Source organism: Pan troglodytes, chromosome 13 (assembly GCF_028858775.2).
Source record: "Pan troglodytes isolate AG18354 chromosome 13, NHGRI_mPanTro3-v2.0_pri, whole genome shotgun sequence".
NCBI classification, from domain to species: Eukaryota; Metazoa; Chordata; class Mammalia; order Primates; family Hominidae; genus Pan; species Pan troglodytes.
In genome coordinates this window covers 76,783,697-76,805,244 of record NC_072411.2, presented here as the reverse complement: position 1 = coordinate 76,805,244, position 21,548 = coordinate 76,783,697, and the positions used below count along the sequence as shown (strand labels likewise).

At 43.7% G+C, this 21,548-nt stretch overlaps 1 protein-coding gene across 2 annotated transcripts; it reads left to right on the top strand.

Annotated features, from left to right (window-relative positions):
• Window positions 1-3,336: 3,336 nt before the first annotated feature.
• Window positions 3,337-20,325, top strand: CHRNA1 (cholinergic receptor nicotinic alpha 1 subunit). Of its 2 annotated transcripts, XM_016950066.3 has the most exons (10): window positions 3,387-3,538; window positions 8,271-8,416; window positions 8,528-8,572; window positions 9,882-9,956; window positions 10,227-10,336; window positions 13,503-13,698; window positions 14,177-14,414; window positions 17,749-17,972; window positions 19,100-19,339; window positions 19,664-20,047. In XM_016950066.3, exons 1-10 carry the CDS (start codon window positions 3,496-3,498, stop codon window positions 19,793-19,795), a joined length of 1,449 nt encoding a protein of 482 aa, XP_016805555.1. In that variant the 5' UTR covers window positions 3,387-3,495; the 3' UTR covers window positions 19,796-20,047. The 2 variants fall into 2 exon arrangements, with proteins under 2 accessions (XP_016805556.1, XP_016805555.1); XM_016950067.2 differs by lacking the exon at window positions 9,882-9,956 and having other exon boundaries at window positions 3,337-3,538; window positions 19,664-20,325.
• Window positions 20,326-21,548: the final 1,223 nt, after the last annotated feature.

Below are 21,548 nucleotides of genomic sequence, written 5' to 3'. Positions count from 1 at the left end.
ATTGTAAAATATATATATATTTTTAATCATCCATCTCCTCCAATTAGAATGCATTTTTCCTGAGAACCAGGAATCTTTGTCTGCTGTGTTTATTGATGTATTCCAAATGCCTAGAACACTGCTTGGCACATAGCAAAACCCAGTGAAAAAATTTTTAGTGAATGAATGAATGGAATGCATGGAAACAGGGTCTGGAACAGACACAAACTAAAACATCAAAATAAATATTCTGGGTAGAAGGATAGCAGATCTTTTCATTCATCTGTTCTCTAATTTCTCTAAAATAAATTCAAATTACTTGAATAATAAACTTTTAAATGAAAAAAACAGTTTACTCCTGAGGATAATATTAATAGTAGTTTTAGTAATTTTTTTTAGTCTATGGTTTCAACTGTTCACCTTTAGAAGAGATTTTTTTGTTTAAATTGTGGGAGATCACAGTTTGTTTAAACTGTGGCAATAAAGGGGGAAAGCCTCCAATGATATCACTGTGAAGACCCCATGCCAGGCAGTGGGAGAAATTCTGTCTTGAGTTGAGGTCCCCCTGACCCTGTATTGAGTTGACTTGAGAGGTGGCAGATTGGGGAGAAGAGACAGAGAAGGAGAGGGAGCCAATAAAGGGAGGGTTATTGAGCCATTTCCATCATGGGCAACAGGAACTCACTCCCACAGACATAGAGTGTAGGGCACGCTTGGGGGTTACCCAGTCCAAAGGGAGATGGGGCGGGGATATTTATCCTCCAACATTGGTTGAGGCCTGTTTCTGGAGGCAGTAACACTTTAGCATCTCAGGCTTGTTTCATGTGTTCCCATGGCCAAAAAAAAAGAAAAAAAAATCCCTCAGTTACAGGGTTGCAGGCATTGGCAGTAAGCAGAAAGCCAGGGTAGGCACAGAGAAGGTCTCAACAGATTCCTCGATTCGACCCGATTCTGCTCTGTGGGTGGAACTCCCTTGTCTGTTGCTGTTTGAGGTTCCTGGCTATGCCCCCGGGAGGTTCTTCCTTGCCCACTTTCCCTCACGGCCACAATTGAAGGAGGGGATGGAGAAAGCACCCTTTTTGGAAGACTGTGCAGATCTTGGAGCCTGCTTTCTGGCCGTGTGTGTTTGGGAACTCAAGGACTGCTTTAAGCCTTGAACAACCAAAACTTTTGTAGCCTGGGTTAATGAACTCTTTGGCAATATAATTCCTTCAAATACTGAGTAAGCTTCTGCAATATTTGTTTCCATCATTCCCATGTGCCTATATACACACATGGGGTTCTTTCCCGGTCACAATTCTTTAATCTGATTAATTTCTTTGCATCCTAAGCACTATACCTCTCTCCTTCAACTTAATAGCAGCCATCTTGAAGCCATCTGAAAAAAAAAAATAGGCTTGGCTGTGAAGAAAGCACCCTTAAAGTGATCTTTGCTGTGGTGATGAAACTGCCTGTTTAAAGAGAAGTCTTAACGGGCTTTGGTTGCTCAAAGCCTTTATTCCATGTTTTCACTTACTCTTTGAAGTTCAAAACAGAAGACTCCACATTTCTGGACTCATTCTATTTCTTTTCTTTCTGCTCTTGAACCAGCACATTTTTGCCTGAGCTCAGCTCTTCCTTGTACTGACTTGCTAAACAAAGCCAGAAAGAGCCATGGTGCACTAACTTTGGGTTTACCAGCCTCTATTCTGGGAGCTACAGGCTCAGTAGACACATTGTTCACCAAGTAATTGAGGACAACAGTTTATGAAATGATTTGGTACCATATAACATGGGTCTTCATATTTTCAGCCTCCAGTATCAATTTTCTTGCCTTCTGCTGCAGTGCTACATATTTTAGAATTTATTTTTAACCTCAGGGTACTAGTGCAAAGGATTACATTTTTTATTAATTACGGAACACTAGCTGCTGTACAAATAAACCCAAGGATTTTGATGGCTCAGCACAATGCATGTTTTGTTTTCATTGAAATAGTGCTGGGTGGTGAGCAGGTAGATAGAGGGTCCCCCTCCATGCAGTCATTCAAGGATTCAGAATGTCAAAAGCAACACCACCTTCAGAACATGGTTTCTAAGGTTGCCTTTGGGACCATGTCCATTCTAGCCGGTCAGAAGACTAGAAGGGCGGGGCTGAGCTCTGGTAGGTTTGTGAGTCTGAGAACATTTTTCCACTCATGCCACTGGCCAGAGGTCAGTCCCATGGCTCCATTTAGATGGAAGGGGCTGGTGAGAGGGTGGGGGTTGTATTTCTGCCACGGGGCTATTCCATGGAAGGGAGAGAACCAAATTTTTTTTTAGCAAACAGTTAACTGATCTCCCACAGTTTAAACAAAAAATATAAATAGTATGAGCTTGCAGCTCTCTCCTCTACCCTCCAAGCCCCTTCTCTAATGATTTGTTTGGATCCACTGGAATGAGAGGATCTGTCAGGATGTTGTCGTGGGCTTGAGGTGAGAGGACCTTTCTCACCTAGTTCCATGTGGGAAGGAGGCCTGGAAGGAACAGGCAGGGTACCTTTAAGTAACTGTCTCCTTCTGTGAACCCACCTCACACCCTGCAAAGAAGCACAGCTAGGGTAACAATACTTCTCAGACTGAGAAATTACTAACTGCTGGTTTTTAGGATGTTTTTCAAGCAAGATAATTGAAAAGCTGAACCACTCTGCTCTTTGCTTCCCTGAGTGAGAGTGGGCAGAGGGACGGATGGAAGGAGGCAGGAACCCGGAACAACTGCTGATGCGGTGGGACACTTTTTCCCAATAATTACTCTTCGCTTGAATCACAGTGCATAGGACGTGGGCAATTTGCTCCAGCTAATGCTTCGTGTGGGATAGGTATTGCCTGATACAGAGGCAGGGGTTGGAACAGCCACTCTGGGGGCCAGTAAAGCCAGTTTTATGGAAGAAGCTGTCTTTGTTTAAAACCAAACCCAATCAACGTGGGGGCTTCCCAGCAGCAGACTCAACACCAGCTACACTTTTCTGAAATCCAGGCAGTCAGAAAAGCCCCCGGCACCCTCAGCCTAAGCAGAGGAAATGAAACTGAAGCCATGTTTGCAGAATGTGGATTTTTGTGGTTTAGGACAGACAGCTGACTATCTACTCAGACCAAATGACCCTAATCAAGTCAACCCACAGAGATGAGGTTCTGGTTTACACAAAAGGGAGGCAGTTTGCTCACCATTTAAAATAATTCCTTCCTTCCTATACATTTTTTTTTTCATTAAGATCTGACTACTGGTGCATTTAAAATATAATGCAGTTCATACTCAGCTTGTCAAGGGTAAGCAATTGTGTAAAGTGAGGCATATCTGTAATGGTGTACAGTCCCAGTAACTCCCTGGGCTCCAGGGCTAAGGGCAGCCCAGCTGTCGCTCCCACAAACAGGTGGTGTAAAACAATAGCTCTAGTGAGCCGACTCACTTTCCAAACCCTCCAGCAGACAAGCACCCAGCCAGAGTGCCAGTGAGAAACACAGGCCACCTCTGTGCCCTGGTCCACACAAGCTCCGGTAGCCCATGGAGCCCTGGCCTCTCCTCCTGCTCTTTAGCTTTTGCTCAGGTAAGTGCTGGGTCAGGGGTGGGGAGAGGGCTCTCTTTTGAGGCTAAAGTGCTGGAAGCCCCCAAATCAAAGTCTTGCTTCTTTGATGAGACCACAGAATGGCAGAGCCTCCCCAACCAGAGGCTGCTCTGTCAGTTTCTTCCTGATGTTAGCTTGATTGAGTTTTTGGATAAAGATTTTTAGTTTGCCTTATCTAATTAAAATAGAAACTGCCTGGTCAAAGACTTTGAGGTAGACATGCATGTCTCTCCCTCCATCATGCCTGGCAGCCGACTCATCCCTCTGAACACTCGGCATCATTTGTAGGACCTGGACCACTTGTGGATCATGGTAGTGTCTGGGGGTTCATATTTAAACAACTATGGATACTTAGAACAGTGCCTTATAATCACATACAATGGAGTTAACAAGTCCCTTTACTGCTCCAGGAGAATTCTAATAATAAAGAGGACTGATTGACAGCTATGTGTGCTGGAGATAGAAACCAGTTAATAATCATAACTAAACTCTCTCCACAGAGACAGAAATATTTTTTAATTTTTTCAAAATTTCTGAAGTTAAAAAAATTCCATATGAATACATTCCTACCTACTTTTTTTTAAAAAGATGTTACTATATATAGGTTTGGGTTTGAATTGAAACGATAAAACCTTGCACAGCATTTGACCTGCATTCTACTCTGGAATGTGTCCTAGCACAGCAGCTGAAACACCATCCTGAATCCCAGACTTCCGCTAGAGGGAAACAGGAGATGTTTGCTGATTGCTTCACATAAAAGTTTACTGGTGATATCATCCCAACTGAGAAACAAGGTGGCTGACATCCTGTGATTTTTCATTTCCAATATTGCCCTGAAAGACACAGGCCTTCTGGTCAAGAGGCAAAAAGCTTTATTATTAATTTTTTTCAATAGCAGAGTTGAGTGAAAGAGCCTGAACTCAGATAAATTATATCCTGTGGGATTTGGACTCTGTCCAGCCAAAGCTGGCCTGATGTGTGTGTGTGTGTGTGTGTGTGTGTGTGTGTGTGTGCGCGCGCGCACGCGCGCACACGCATGCGTGCACGCAAAACCACAGTCACAGGAAAATTCTTAAATGATATGCTTTAATGTAAACATCCTTAAGAGATCTGTTAGGATTTTGGTTATTGCTAACCAAAAATGCATGATTAGCTATTAAAGAAGTATGTGATATGTATTTAGGTCAAATCTCGAGTTTGCTGGCATTGATTTCCATGGGTGTTTTATAGAAATTTAGAGCTAGATCAGGCAGTCCAACATCCTCAATTTTTTATTACAAGGAAACTAAAGCTGACCTGCCCAAGGTCACTTAATTTATACATTTTGGAATGTGGTCAGTTGGAGACTTGGTTTATTACATGCACAGTCAGAAAACACAGCCTGAACTAGCCAAAGGTAGCAAGAGATACAGAATCAGGTTAAGATAATAATGATCCATGGGACTAGTAACAGTTCAAAATTTCTTTTGCCCAGCCCAGGGAGCTATTTCCTACATACAAATACAAATGGAACCAGTGTGGTACAAAAGGAACACTTTGAAACTGTGGTTGAGTTTCCCTTCTTAGAATCAGTCCTTTGTAGACAAAATTGTCATTTATATCAGGGACTCTTTTCCTGTGTTAGCTTAACACAGCGTGATCTCTGTTCTATTTATACAGCACTTTTCATTTCAACTTTTTCTTTTCTTTGCCTCTGGAATCTCAAGCACTTCATTGCCGTCTTTCTTACGGCATATCACTTTCCAACTTGTTCACAGTTATTTACGTAAATGACAAATGTCAATCTCCATGAGGGTAGGAAGAAGGATTCAGTTTTGAATATCTCAAAGCTCCCAAAACAATGCTTTGCTTACAGTAAATGCTCAACAAATATTTCATGAATAAATTAATGTTACCATCATCTGAATAAAGATTACAAATATAATCTTGCTAAAAGGGGAATTTGACATTATTTAATTTTTTATTTGCATATTTGTTTATTTACACCCTACCTTTTTACAAAAGTATTTACTGTGATTCGTTGAATCCGTGAAGAACTAATCCAACTCTCCAGGCCATATGGGAGTTGGGAAGAGAATCATAGAGTTCTGACTTTGAGCCCTGTGAATTTTCTATCACTCTACCCTGTGCTGGGGAGGAAAAAAGAAAAGAATACCAATGAACCAATCTAAGAAATGAAGCCCTCCTTCCTTAGAAATTCCTTATGGAAGGAACAGGCACCTTGTTATTGGCTAGGGTGGGAAAGGAGGAGGTGACTGTCTCTGAAATGCTGATTATGTCTGCTTCTGTCATCCTCCCCTTCCTCTTAGTGGGCCATAGGGTTGGTCTGCATAGTTCTCCTGCTACATAATGCTGACCATCTGCTCTGCCCTCTGCTTTCTAATATGTTCTTCCTGTCAAACTGGAGTGAACAGTCATTTAAAAATAAGCAGCCCAAGGCAAGACCAAAGCAACAGCTTCAAATTCAGTGGCCAAGGCGCTCAGTAATCCATTCCAGTCTGCAACTCCACCATGGGATGGATGAGGCCCAGGATAGAAAATGCATAGAGGACAGAAGGATTATCAAGTCCCAGGGGCTCAATGGGGTGGTTGCAAAAACGGAATATTCAAACAACATATTCCCTTCAAGAGTCCTCAAATGCAGGTGGCTTTAGGGAAATGTCATGTGAAATCTCTGCGTGGTTGGGCATTGAGTGCCCTTGGAACATTTTGGGTTCAGAAAACGTGTGAAACTAGCCGGGTGAGGTGGCTCTTGCCTGTAATCCCAGCACTTTGGGAGGATGAGGTGGGTGGATGGCTTGAGCTCAGGAGTTTGAGAGCAGCCTGAACAATGTGGCAAAACCCCATCTGTACAAACAATACAAAAATTAGCTGGGTGTGGTGGTGCGCACCCAGGTAATTTTTGTATTTTTTATAGAGATGTGGTCCCAGCTGCTTGGTTGGGGGAGGCTAAGGTGGGAGGATTGCTTGAGCCTGGGAGGTCAAGGCTGCAGTGAGCTGTAATTGAGCTACTGCACTGCAGCCTCAGCAATAACCTGCGGAAAGGGGAGATCTGGTTACGTGAATGAAGGCAAATGTATCATGTGTCTACTTCCTCTCCCAGCTCTGAACACACAGTCCCCAACCCACGGAAGGCTTGAATTACAAAGATCCTTCATAAGACACTTGGGATTTGGAACACATTTTCTCATAGGAATAGGGGCACTTGCAGTTCTGAGTTTCCAGGACAGCTCACAACACACTGTTAGTACCAAGAATTAGCCCAGAAGCTCAGCGCAAAATGACAGGATTCCAATCTGAGCTTTGCCCTTACTGGTCACATGACCTTGGACAAGTGGTCCAACCTCCCTGAATCTCAGGTAAGAATGTCTGCCCTCCTGCTTCATCTGTGGCTGATGAAGATTGAAAAGGGGTGTAGATAGAAAAGGGGGCCGCGGGTTCTGAGAGTATTAGATGATATTCCTCTCTATACTGAAGGAAAATGTAGTAAAGATTCCTTGGAATCGCTTATGTTCCAACTAGGAGCCCCAAACCCAGGTCAACAAAGCACAGTTTTCACTCTATTTTAACAACTTAACTGGGACATGGACCTGCCAGCAGTGATATTTTTAAAAATCGTGGTAAAATACCCATTTCATAAAATTTACCATTTTAACCACTTTAAAGTATACAATTCAGTGGCATTAAGTACATTCACATGTTATAAGACCATCACCACTATCTATTTCCAGAACGTTTTCATCATCCCAAAGGGAAACATCAAGCACATTAAGGAGTCCCACCTGATCCCTCTCTCCCCCCAGTCCCTGGTAACTCCTGCTCTGCTTTCTGTCTGTATAGATTTACCTATTCTGGATGCTTCATGTAGATGAAATCATACAATATTTGCCCCATTGTGTCTGGCTTCTTTCACTTAGTAAAATGTTTCCAAGCTCCATCCATGTTGTACCATGTGTCAGTACATCATTCCTTTATTCCTTTTTCATGTCTGAATAATAGTTCATCGTAGGGGTATACCATAATTTGTCCATCCATTTACCTGTTGATGGACACTTGAGTTGTTTCCACCCTTTGGCTATGGTAAATAATGCTGCTCTTCTTTTGGGTGTGGACCTAGGAGTGGAATTGCTGGATCGTATGGTACCTGTGTTTAACTTGTTGAGGAACTGCCATTTTACATTCCCACCAGCAACATATGAGGTTCCAGTTTCTCTGCAACCTCCCCAACCCTTGTTATTTTCCACTTGTTAGTTATGGCCACTCTAGTGGGTTTGAACCAGCATCAATTTTGGCTGTTCATGGCATCTTGAGATCTGACGCAGCCAGTCCAAGATTTCATTACACTGCTCTGAAACACTGAGATTGGCTTTTTTGTGGGCTTTTTTTTCGTGTGTGTGTGTGTGTGTGTGTGTGTGTGTACCTGGCAAACTTGATTCAGCCAGGCTGTATGAAGGAATGTCGCCTGTCCAAAGTACAAGTGTTGTGATTACCTGGCACACCCCACTGTCACCGGGTAAGGGACCACACCAGCAACTGTAATTGGAAAAAAACAAGGCAATAACTGCTGCATTTGGGAGCCTTTCAACAAGGAGGCCTGTGTGCCTTCTGTTAGAAGGAACTGAGGCTTATGCCTCAGTTCCTCAGTTCCTCATGTTCATGTGTTTGGAGGGTGGGGAGAAGAATCTGACAGTGTTGGTGTCATCTGCTGTCTCAGCTGGCCTCGTCCTGGGCTCCGAACATGAGACCCGTCTGGTGGCAAAGCTATTTAAAGACTACAGCAGCGTGGTGCGGCCAGTGGAAGACCACCGCCAGGTTGTGGAGGTCACCGTGGGCCTGCAGCTGATACAGCTCATCAATGTGGTGAGACAAGAGCACTGGGGGCCTGCTCACACACCCACACCTCTCACCCCTGGGTTTCCTCCCCTGGGTCCCCTCTCTCCCCCATAAAAATGATCCTTATTTTTTTTCCAGGATGAAGTAAATCAGATCGTGACAACTAATGTGCGTCTGAAACAGGTAACTTAGCCAGATAATTGCATGTGTGTCGTTTTCATTCACACTGAAATTAAACCTGGGCCCAGAGGAAATCAATATGGGTAACAGGGATATATACCAAAATGTTGAAAGTAGATATTTTGAGATGGTGAAAGCATGGATCCTGTTTGGTTTTGGTTTTGCTTTTTTTTAAACTTTAGGGCTTTTTCTGTGTGTATTAGTTTGCTAGGGCTGCCGTAACTGTGTGGCTTAAACAACAGAAATTTATCATCTCATAGCTCTGGAAGATAGAAGTCCAAAGTCTAGGTATTGGTAGGGTTGGTTCCTTCTGAGGGCTGTGAGGAAGAATCTGTCCTAGGACTCTCTCTTCAGCTTGTAGATGACTGTCTTTATGTTCAGATGGCGTTCTTCTTGTGTATGTGATACATATACATATGATATATATGAATATATATGTATATTTAAATACATATATATATCTTTAAATTCTCTTTTATGAAGACACCAGTCATATTGAATGACAGTCTATTTTAATGACTTCATTTTAACATAATTACCTCTGTAAAGAACCTATCTCCAAATTAGGTCATGTTCTGAAATACTGGGAGTTAGGGCTTCAGCATGAATTTTAGGGGGACACAATTGAACCCATAGCATTGTGCTTTCCAGCTTTACTGCAATGGGCACATACAGGTGGAGTACTCCTTTCCCAAAATGCTTGGGACCAGAAGTGTTTCAGATTTTGGTTTTTATTTTGAAATATTTGCATATACTTACCAGTTAAACTTCCCAAATCTGAAAATCTGAAATTCAAAATTCTCCAATGAACATTTCCTGAGTGTCATGTTGGTGCTCAAAAAGTTTTGGATTTTGGAGCATTTTGGATTTCGGAGCATTTTGGATTTCAGATTTGGGATCCTCAACCTGTATTACTTTTCTTTTGAGACAGAGTCTCACTCTGTCGCCCAGGCTGGAGTGCAATGGCGCGATCTCGGCTCACTGCAACCTCTGCCTCCCAGGTTCAAGCGATTCTCCTGCCTCAGCCTCCCAAGTAGCTGGGACTACAGGCGCCTACCACCACGCCCGGCTAATTTTTGTGTTTTTAATAGAGACGAGGTTTCACTATGTTGGCCAGGCTGGTCTCGAACTCCTGACCTCAGGTGATCCACCCGCCTGAGCCTCCCAAAGTGCTGGGATTACAGGCATGAGCCACCATGCCCAGCCTTTACTTTTATAATGTAGAAAAATATATGGTACTTTTTAAAAATGATGTTGCCTGCTTGAGAAAAATGTTCACACTAGGTCTTTCTCCTTTTCTGTGGGTGGACAGGGTGACATGGTAGATCTGCCACGCCCCAGCTGCGTGATTTTGGGAGTTCCTTTGTTTTCTCATCTGCAGAATGAGGTCAGTAATCACCCTCCCCTCACGGGATTGTTGTGAGGACTAAATGAGTTAATATAGGTAAGGTGTTTGAAACAGTGTGAGCACGTCGTCAGTGCTATACATTTGCTGTTCTTATTTACTGAAGTGAAAGCTAAATTCTGAATCCAACTTTTCTTATGGAAGCACAATTTCTGTCAATACTGAATTCCCATGCACATCAGGGCTCTTGATAACCTTAGACTTTAGAAAGTGTTTTTGGCTTTTTAATTAGCTGTATGTCTTTGTTTCTAGCAATGGGTGGATTACAACCTAAAATGGAATCCAGATGACTATGGCGGTGTGAAAAAAATTCACATTCCTTCAGAAAAGATCTGGCGCCCAGACCTTGTTCTCTATAACAAGTGAGCAAACTGCATGGGTGGCGGAGGGTGCTCCTGGGGCAGGTGGAATAAAGTGCCCTAATAGAAGGGCTGCGTGCTCGGAATGCTTCTCACCACTGCTAATGTTAAATCACCCAGGATGGTGGCTCACACCTGTAAACTCAGCACTTTGGGAGGCCAAGGTGGGAGGATTGCTTGAGGCCAGGAGTTTGAGATCAGCCTGGGCAACATAGCAAGACAACATCTCTACAAAATTAAAAAAAAAATCACTCTAAACCAAGAGCCAAGTTGACGGGCTAGGGGTGCCATATGGTGTCTCATGACTTAAAGAGAAGGGATTACTGCGGCCAAATTGAATCCAGGCTGAGGGTGGGGGACATTTGATCCCTGAGAGCCCCTGAAGCATGTGTGGCAACTTTCCAAGGCACCCAAACGTCCTATCGCTGAGTTCCTTGCAATCTAGTGTCCTCCCTACCAAATATTTCTGAGCCTCCTAGGGTTGTCACTCATCACATCCTGAACGCCTTCCCGACATCCACTGCTGCTGTTGGCCTGGGATGCCTTCGCTGCCCGTCCACTGGGCCCCACGACAGACTGCATGTTGTGAAATTATAATATTATTCAAGACGTTCTGGTCTAATGACACGTTCATTAGCATACGCCCTTCATTTGTCAGGAAATGCTCGTTTCAAAAAGCATCCTTCCCAGGCAGGAGCATGCAACACCGGCCAGGAGGATTTATGGTCTGACATTATACAACATGTGTCGGGGGTCCACAAGCTGTGTGTCCTAGCAGACTTAGGGAAGGTGACAGGGCTAGTGGATGAAAATGATACCTTTTAAGGCGGGCCTTTTCAAGCTTTGATTTTCTGCCACACGTCATCCAATTATACCTGGGGTTCAAGCTTGAGCCAAATTATCCGATCATTTGTGTAATCTTTTTGGACAAATGGGCTGATAAAGTATCTTTCAGTTTCTCTTCCAGTAGGAATCTGAGAAGAGCAATTAAAATCCTTTGGTTCTTTTGCCAAACTCACTCAGGATCACCCTGGTGAGGAGAGAACACTGTTTTATTGCTTATTGGGAGAGACTAAGACAACCCTATGACTCTCTGCCCTTTGGGGCTGCTTTGGGTGGGTCCAATGCCACATAGTTTTCCAGGTAAAGAGCCCACTTCAGGCCCAAGGAAAAATCAATGGGAAGAAAACCTCTTGATTTATGATGTGAGGGACCAACATATGCCATGATGTCCCTGAAATCCCACTGAGACAGACCTCATCCTGCCCATTCAACACCTATTCTAACACCCTGCCCTCTGCTAAATCCCTTGAACAGACTGTTGTTTACGGGAAGAGTAAGTAGTCCACTGAATAAGGCCGGCAGAAATGGCTTATTTTGTTTTTTTAGAACCTCCCATGGTTTCTGTCTTTTTAAAAATAATAAATCATTGCCAACATTTGAAAACCAAGAAACATCACATTAAAATCTGTTTTTTAGCCTCTCTAGAAAAATCCAACATTTAAACTTCCAGATTTTTTTTTTTTTTTTTTTTGAGACAAGTTCTCAGCTCCATTGCTCAGGCTGGAGTGTTGTGGTGTGATCATAGCTCATTGCAACCTTGAACTCTGGGGCTTGAGCAATCCTCTGCCTCAACCTCCCAGGTAGCTGGTACTACTGGTGTGCACCACCATGCCTCGCTAATTTTTAAAGAAAATTTAGTAGAGATGAGGTCTCGCTGTTGGCCAGGCTGCTCTCAAACTCATGGACTCAAGTGATCTTCCTGCCTTAGTCTCCCAAAGTGCTGGGATTACAGGCATGAGCCACTGTACCTGGCAAAATCTGGCAATTTTTGATTTAAAAAAATCTACGTTTCACTGGGCACAATGCTCACGCCTGTAATCCCAGCACTTTGGGAGGCTGAGGCGGGCGGATCACAAGGTCAGGAGATCAAGACCATCCTGGCTAACATGGTGAAACCCCGTCTCTACTAAAAATACAAAAAATTAGCTGGGCGTGGTGGTGGGCGCCTGTAGTCCCAGCTACTCGGGAGCTGAGGCAGGAGAATGGTGGGAACCCGGGAGACAGAGCTTGCGGTGAGCCGATATCACGCCACTGCACTCCAGCCTGGGCAACAGAGCGAGACTCCATCTCAAAAAAAAAAAAAAGAAAAAAAATCTAAGTTTCCAGCTTCCGAGGAAGAATCCAAATCTGGCAAGATTGGGCCTTCATTCCCACATGGGCGCCTCAGGGGACACTGCAAGGTGGCACCTTCCTGACAGGAGAGAGGGGCGCTCTGTTCAGCAGTGTCAGCCTGCACTCATTCCTCACCTGCCTGGCCCTGGGGGTATCTGAGTTTGTGAGTCCACCCCAGTGAGTTCTAAATCGTTCTTTAAAAAGTAGTAGGCCAGTTAGGCACAGTGGCTCACTCCTGTAATCCTAGCACTTTGAGAGGCCAAGGCAGGCGGATCACTTGAGGTCAGGAATTCAGGGCCAGCCTGGTCAACATGGTGAAACCTAGTTTCTATTAAAAATACAAAAATTAGCTGGGTGTTTGGTGGGTGCCTGTAATCTCAGCTACCTGGGAGGCTGAGGCAGGAGAATTGCTTGAGCCCGGGAGGTGGAGGTTGCTGTGAGCCAAGATTGCACCATTGCACTCCAGCCTGGGTGACAAAGCGAGATTCCATCTCAAAAAAAAAAAAAAAAAAAAAAAAAAAAAAAAAAATAGTAGGCCCCTTCCCTAACCTGCTTGTCACAGTAATGAGTCGCTGGAGGTGCTTTATGTAAAATTCCTGTGTTTTTTTCCCCCAACATAGTACATCAGGGAGGTGATAGATGAAGATTAACATTACAAATACTTGTGAGGGCTGGAAAAATAATCTGGGATGCAGTGGACCCATGTTACCTGTTATTTCTTTAAAACTGTGGGTTCCCACATTCTTTCCCAGATACTCAGATTCAGGGTTTACTTAGAGGGTGTGCAGAACTCTGTATTTTTAACAAGCACCCCAGTGATTCTTATTATCAAATATGGGGAACATTGCAATAGATAAAAAGTGACACTGCCCGAAACAGAGCTTCTATAATTAGCACCTGAATAATTAACAGCTGTCTCCTGTTAATGTCCCCAAGCAGAATGGAAGGCTCATCTGTCACTTGGAGCCATTTTCCTCTTTTATCCCAATTGTAGTGCAGATGGTGACTTTGCTATTGTCAAGTTCACCAAAGTGCTCCTGGAGTACACTGGCCACATCACATGGACACCTCCAGCCATCTTTAAAAGCTACTGTGAGATCATCGTCACCCACTTTCCCTTTGATGAACAGAACTGCAGCATGAAGCTGGGCACCTGGACCTACGACGGCTCTGTCGTGGCCATCAACCCGGTAGGTGGTGGCCACATATGATAAGGGTGGTTTCAGGAAAAGTGTGATTCGGGTCTCCAACTTTTCCTTGGACAATCATAGGCTCTCAGTACCAGTTAGAACTTAGGAATCATCCAGTTCGATGGTTGAAGTTGATTGGGAAGGGAGAACTAAATGGGAGCTTAAATTAATTTGCTACACCCAGGCTCAGTCTTAAGAATTCTGATGTAATGGGCCTGGGGTTGCGGTAGGGCATCAATATGTTTTGAAGCTCCCAGGTGACTTGAATGTGTAGCCAAAATGGAGAATGCTACTAGTCCAAACCCCCTTATGTCATAGGAAAGGCATCTAAGACCCCAAAGCAGTAGTGTCCCACAGTCCCTCCTGGATGTGTGACCCACAGAGCTGGAATCTGTGGCCTTGTCACTGCTGATAACAAAATGCTGCCCCTCATCAGGGTGACCTGCCTGGGATTTCCAAACCTCACTTCCTTTCTCAGGAAAGCGACCAGCCAGACCTGAGCAACTTCATGGAGAGCGGGGAGTGGGTGATCAAGGAGTCCCGGGGCTGGAAGCACTCGGTGACCTATTCCTGCTGCCCCGACACCCCCTACCTGGACATCACCTACCACTTCGTCATGCAGCGCCTGCCCCTCTACTTCATCGTCAATGTCATCATCCCCTGCCTGCTCTTCTCCTTCTTAACTGGCCTGGTATTCTACCTGCCCACAGACTCAGGTGGGTGTGGTTGCCATGACTGCTGCTGCTGACGCTGATGGGTCTCGTGCTGCTATTTTGGGGAAGCCAGAAATAATCATGTGCTAACAAACAGGCAGATCAACCCGAACCATCATCATTAGGAGGGTGCATTTGCTGAGTGGGTGTGCGCAGTGGTGAGAGTCACTGTGAGTGGAGCTCACAGCTGGGGCAGACATCCCGAGTGGCAGGGAGTTGAACATGACCCTCGAGATGCACAGAGTAGCTCAGGCTGGTTAAAGTACATTAACCACTAATACCTATTTGCTGAATACCAACTGTGTGCCCAGAAGTGTGCTGGGTAAGGCGTGTGATCCCAGACACTTCTCATGCCACTTCCACGATGAAGTCACTTTCTATGTACTGACTAATCCTGGTCTTGCCCCTTTACCCACTGCTCACCACTTGAAAATAGATTTTGCATATCTTTTTTCCAGATGGTGACATCTTCACACACAAGACCCTACTTCCCAAGTGGCCATTCTTTCTCACATATCAGCCTAGACAACTTACTTACCTCCTACTGAGTAATCATATCTGTGACATAATTTTATCAAACAACAACAATCCACCAGAAAGGAGGAAAGGGTACCCATCTGCCTGCCAGCAAGTCACTATTCATAAACAACTTATGGCAGACAAGTTTGAAAAAAAGAAAGATGCTACAGACAGACCTCAAGCTTATGACAGGTAGCAATTTTTATCAAAATGACTTTTAAAAAAAACACAAAAGCTTAAATCCAACTTGCCAACTAGGAAAAAAGATTATTCATTTACTCATTCAATGAATATTTGTTGAACAAATATGATGTGGTAGATAGACCGCAGAGAATAAGATAGAAAGTGCCTCACCCCTCAGAGTGCATGTTCCAGTGACTGCATTTGGGATTTCATTTTTGTTTTTGTTTTGAGACCGGGTCTCACTCTGTTGCCCAGGCTGCAGTACAGTGGCATGATCACGGCTCACTGCAGCCTCAACCTCCTGAGCTCAAATGATCCTTTCACCTCAGCCTCCTGAGTAGCTGGGACTACAGGCATGTGCCACCATACTCGGCTAATTTTTGTAGAAACGGGGTTGCACCATGTTGCCGAGGCCAGTCTCGAACTCCTGGGCTCAAATGATCTGCCTACCTCGGCCTCCCAAAGTGCTGGGATTACAGGTGTGAGCCACTGTGCCTGCCCTGCACTTGTTTTTAAACAAATAATCACAAACACAATTTTTTCAACTTTCTAATCAAATGAAACTTTTTTACATTAAAAAAATAAATAAATAGAGATGGAGTCTTGCTATGTTGCCCAGGCTAGTCTCAGACTCCTGGCCTCAAGTGATCCCCCTGCCTTGGCCTCCCGGGGTGTTAGGATTACAGGCATGATCCACCGCACCAGGCCCTCAAATGAAACTTTTTAAAATAAAAACACTGTCGGGGCATTATGGGAACTAACAAGAGTCTCTATAAACGTTAAATGATTTGCGCTTGAAAAGCGCTTAGGGGCCAGATGCAGTGGCTCACACCTGTAATCCCAGCACTTTCGGAGGCCAAGGTGGATGGATCACTTGAGGTCAGGAGTTTGAGACCAGCCTGGCCAACATGGTAAAACCCCATCTCTATGAAAAATACAAAAAATTAGCCAGGTGTGGTGGCACGTGCCTGTAATCCCAATTACTTGGGAGGCTGAGGCAGGAGAATCGCTTGAACCCTGGAGGCGGAGGTTGCAGTGAGCGGAGATGGCACCACTGAACTCCAGCCTGGGCAACAGAGTGAGACTCCCTCACAAAAAAAAAAAAAAAAGAAAGAAAAAAAGAAAGAAAAGAAAGAAAGAAAAAAGAAAAGCACTTAGCACAAAAATTATGCTTGATAAATGTTGGCTATTATTATTATCATTATTATTAATCAACAAATTTTATATAAGTGGACAAATATTTTGTATTTGTAATTGTATTCTTTTTCACTTTGAAAGGTTTTCCTACCCACCAGGTAGAATTGACAATTTCTTGTTTGTATCCACTCTTTATCGTATACATACATACATATTCTATATATATTCCAGCATCCGGAAGCAGCCAGTAGGGGACAGCTTCATCATTGAAAGCAGGGTAACACAAAGGTTTCCAGCAGCACCAACAGCAAGGCCAGCCCAGGGAAAGTCCCTCCCAGAGCTTCTCTGCTGCCTCTAAGGTGGTCAAGCCTCACAAAACTACCTCAGTGCCATTAGGCCCCTGACCTTCCTGCTGCCAAGTTTGCCCAGCCAAAACTCTCCTGAGATCAAAGGGTCTGCAGAAAAGAGGTGGGGGCTGGGGAAATCCCTGCTCCCTTAGTATGCAAAACAAAACAAAACAAGAAATAAGTGAGAAGAAAAACTTACTCTTATATGAAAATGAGACAGCGAGTGGTGTGAAACCACTGTATCAGAAGATCACTCAGGACATCAAGGAGAACTCCTTAGCCTTTTGGATTTTGTCCTTTTCTTGGGTTTTGGTCTTACAGCTTGCTCCCTTAATAACAGAAAGATACGTGTACTTCTGGGCTGCCCATTCATCTGCTGGGTAATAAGTAGGCCAGGGGTGATTCAGTTTTATGAGGTTTAACGCATCCTGCTGCAGAAGGGAAATGCCACACCGAGTCCAGCTTGTCCACCCAGAACTCCTTTCAGTTCCCTGGGTTCCACCAAGAATCAGAAATCTGGAGCATGAGATGAAATATTGTTCCGTTTTCTGCTTGGCAGCCTCTAATGGAAATGCTTGCCACTGGCTGCTGTCAGAAAAGTTAAGGTATGGTGGTTACATAGGAAATTCTGCAGAAAAAAATGCTTTGAGATTTCCCAGAATAATGCTTTGAGAACATGTCGGTCACATTCCTCTTACCCTTGGGTTTCAGTAGTGAATTAGTTTGCTTGGGCTGCCACACAAAACACCATAGGCTGTGAGGCTTAGATAACAGAAATGTAATTTCTCACAGTTCTGGAGACTGGAATTCCAAGATCAAGGTGCCAGTAGAGTTGGTTTCTTGTGAGGCCTCTCTCGGTTTGTAATGGCCATCTTCTTCCTGTGTCCCATGGCCTTCCGTCTATGCATCTGTGTCCTAATTCCTCTCCTTATAAGGACACCAGTCATACTTGATTACTCACTACCCCGTATCACCTCGTTTTCATTTAATTACCTCCTTAAAGTCCCTGTCTTCAAATACAGTCACATTCTGAGGTCCCAGGACTCAGGACTTCCACATATAAATGGTGGGGTGGGAGGAACACTGCAGCCCAACCCAGATGGGTAGTTGTGGGAATTTTTTTTTTTTTTTTTTTTTTTTTGTCTTTTCAGGGGAGAAGATGACTCTGAGCATCTCTGTCTTACTGTCTTTGACTGTGTTCCTTCTGGTCATCGTGGAGCTGATCCCCTCCACGTCCAGTGCTGTGCCCTTGATTGGAAAATACATGCTGTTCACCATGGTGTTCGTCATTGCCTCCATCATCATCACTGTCATCATCATCAACACACACCACCGCTCACCCAGCACCCATGTCATGCCCAACTGGGTGCGGAAGGTGAGTGGGGAGGCCCCTGCAGACTCCACACGGAGGCACATCTACAGGCCTCCCCTTCGAGGAGCCAGTGGGTTTCTAGCTAATACTTGGGGCTACTTAGGAACTGAGTTCTTTTTGGGCTTTAGGGAATTTTTGGAAGGAACTTTCTTTGGCCTCTTTTTAGGAATAAATAACTCCTGTAGACTTCCCAGAGAGAAAAGAAAAACAGAATTAACAAAGCTCATTCCAAATTCAAGTTTAAAGAATCTCTTTGATCAGAGAAGATGAACAAACGGCTGCTTTTTATTGAAATGCCGTGAAATTCTCGCGATTTCTTTTGTATGTTTTCCAATCTGTGAACAGACTGGCTTATTTTTTGCTGGTGAAATCATCTGTTGAGAATAGAATGAATAGAATGAGGGCTAGAGATGGGAGGGTTCCTGATGAGAGAGGGTCAAAAAGTGAGTTTTAGTGAAGGACTTGGTCTGAAATATTTACGTTATTGAATTTAAAAATTTAACATTTCAAATATGTCTTTCTTTGACAAAACTTTACAGAGACACTGAAGTCCAGGACCTTTTGTACAGAATGTAAAATATTTGTCAGGAATTGACAAAAAGAAGCTACTGCTCACAATGTACTCTTTTAAGAGGAGAGTAAGAGTCCCTGTTTCTGTAAAGGCTGATAGATGACTGCTGGCAATACCTGTACTGCAGTTTCTTCAGGAACAGGAAACAGAAGAAAACAATCTAGCTGTTTTGTGAGATATATTTGAAGTGGAGGGGCCCCTTCTTTAACCATTTGATCCTGGTGACACATTGCTAAGGCATTTTCCATACCTGTAGGGGACCCTGAAGCTTTTAAGCTCATTGGTGGCCCCAGGTCGATGACTGCACATAGGCTCCCTCCAGTGGCGAACTTCTCACATTACAGAATCATCACTGTTAACCATAGTCATTTCACAGGACGCGGGATACAGAGGGATCTTTGAAAAAATCTAGTGTAGTTCTTTTGTTTTAAGGACAAGGAGGCTGAAGCCCAGAAAAACTGAATGACTTACCCCAAATCGCATTGATAACTCAAAGACAGAGTTTTATGCTTGCCTCCTGGACAATAATTCTCATGCATGGATTTCTTTTTTATGTTAGGTTTTTATCGACACTATCCCAAATATCATGTTTTTCTCCACAATGAAAAGACCATCCAGAGAAAAGCAAGACAAAAAGATTTTTACAGAAGACATTGATATCTCTGACATTTCTGGAAAGCCAGGGCCTCCACCCATGGGCTTCCACTCTCCCCTGATCAAACACCCCGAGGTGAAAAGTGCCATCGAGGGCATCAAGTACATCGCAGAGACCATGAAGTCAGACCAGGAGTCTAACAATGTAAGCTTCGTGGCTTGAAATTCATGCCTCTGGGTTTAAATGGTCAAATGCATGAGCACAGGTGGTGAGTCTGACTTAACAAGTAGGTGGCATACAACAGGCAGCTACTGACCTAAGATGAACCCTGGTGACCACCTCTAGACCACCTTAGTAAGTTATCACTTTGTAAATAATCTATTCAAAAAATAAAGATGATGCCAGCCAAGGGATGGGAGGACTTTGAGATCTACAAATTGAAGGGCCCATAGTTGATGCAAAGCACAAACGTTGTGAGTCCAGAAACCACCTTAGGGAGACTCTGTCTAACATTTTCCTCTCTCCCAGGCGGCGGCGGAGTGGAAGTACGTTGCAATGGTGATGGACCACATACTCCTCGGAGTCTTCATGCTTGTCTGCATCATCGGAACCCTAGCCGTGTTTGCAGGTCGACTCATTGAATTAAATCAGCAAGGATGAGCAGAAAATGAGCTGAGCTTAGCTCTGCCCTGGAACCTACCAGAGCAGAGAAGGGCAGGAGAGGAAGATTTGTCTACTTGCTACACTCACACTTATCAAACGTGTTATATTCCATACTTATTATTGATGATAAGATTTACCTTTATGTAAGTTTATGGCCTTGAAGTGTTTTCATATTGCTTCTCCCTTTAGTTCTGCTGTCTCCCTGAAGAGTGAACCCTCTTTAGTAAATGAAACTAATCCCTAAAAAAAGTGTTCATTTCCAGTGTCTGGAAGAGTTTTTGCCTGGATAACCGAGGTTTTCTGTTGCATTGTCATTGCTGTTATATTTATATATTTACTTATTTTGTCTAACCACGAGACCACTAGGGAGTTGCTGATGTTCTAAATGAAGTGTATTCTTTGCTTGAGTCAGTTTTGTACCTACTAAGAAAACCCCATCTACCAGTCCTAAAGAGATAAGGCATTTGATTTGGAGAGAGAGGAAGCAGTAGAAATGAAATAAACTAAAATGCAAACTGCATCAAAAATCCATGGTTTTTTTTGTTTGTTTGATGGTTTTTTGAGACAGGGTCTTACTCTTATCACCCAGGCTAGAGTGCAGTGGCCCGATCTCGTCTCACTGCAGCCTCCACTTGCCAGACTCAGGTGATTCTCCTACCTCAGCCTCCCGGGGTAGCTGAGACTACAGGTGCATGTCACCACACCCAACTAACTTTTGTATTTTTTGCAGAGACAGGGTTTTGCCACATTGCCCAGGCTGGTCTTGAACTCCTGGGCTCAAGTGATCCACCCATCTTGGCCTCCCGAAGTGCTGGGATTACAGGTGTGAGCCACTGCCCTTGACAAAAAAAATCCATGTTTTAAAGCAGCTTTCTAGACCTGAGAAGTCAGAGAAGGTTTACCAGTCTCATATGGCACCCGGGCTTGATAAGGGTCTGAAGGGAAACAAGTCCAAACAATAGGGCCTAGGCACTATGGAAATTGTCTTGCCTATATGGGTTTACTTCATCATCATCCCCTTCATAAAATCCTAGAATGTCCCTATTTTACAAATGAGAAAATTAAATTTCAGGGAAATCCTGTAATGTCCCTATTTTCCAAATGAGAAAATTGAATTTCAGGGAGGTTAAGTTCTTTGCTCAAACTAGAAGAACTGAGATTTGAATCCAGACTTTGAGATTCCAAAGCAACTCCAGGCTGGGTCAGTTCATCTGTTCACTGGCTCTCCCAGCCACCCCTGGCTCCATCTAGGCCATCCTGTAACTCTGCTCAGTGTTGTCAAGAATTTCAGTCTTAGCAAAAAACCATCTTTCTGTCTTCCCAATTAAAATTCGTGCCTTCCACCCACCACCAGCCCTTATTCCAATCATGTTTGAGGTTCAAGTCCTATAAATGAAACCAGAAATGTATTACGCATCATCACCATTTCTAAAATTCTGAAGAATTAAGTAGAAGAGAAATTGATTTCTTTTCACATTGTAAGCTTTAATCCACAGCATAGTTTACCCAAGAACTAGAAACTGTGCAGCTACAGGCCAGGCTTAGTTGATGGCCTCCAAATCACCATAACCCAACTGTATTTGTCAGGGTTCTCCAGAAACACACAACCAATAAGATATGTGTGTGTATCACAGTTTCTAGTTGTTGGGTAAACTATATTATGGATTACAATTTACAAGATGAAAAGAAATAATATATATGAGAAATCATAAATATATCTATGAGGCTGAGAAGTCCCACAACAGGTTGT

Bases quoted from the DNA above. Each gene is read 5' to 3' on its own strand.
- CHRNA1 (XM_016950066.3), top strand. From the start codon at position 3,496: ATGGAGCCCTGGCCTCTCCTCCTGCTCTTTAGCTTTTGCTCAG. The intron at 10,337-13,502 runs GTGAGCAAACTG...TCCCAATTGTAG, and splicing joins GACCTTGTTCTCTATAACAA to TGCAGATGGTGACTTTGCTA. The intron at 17,973-19,099 runs GTGAGTGGGGAG...TTTTTATGTTAG, and splicing joins TGCCCAACTGGGTGCGGAAG to GTTTTTATCGACACTATCCC.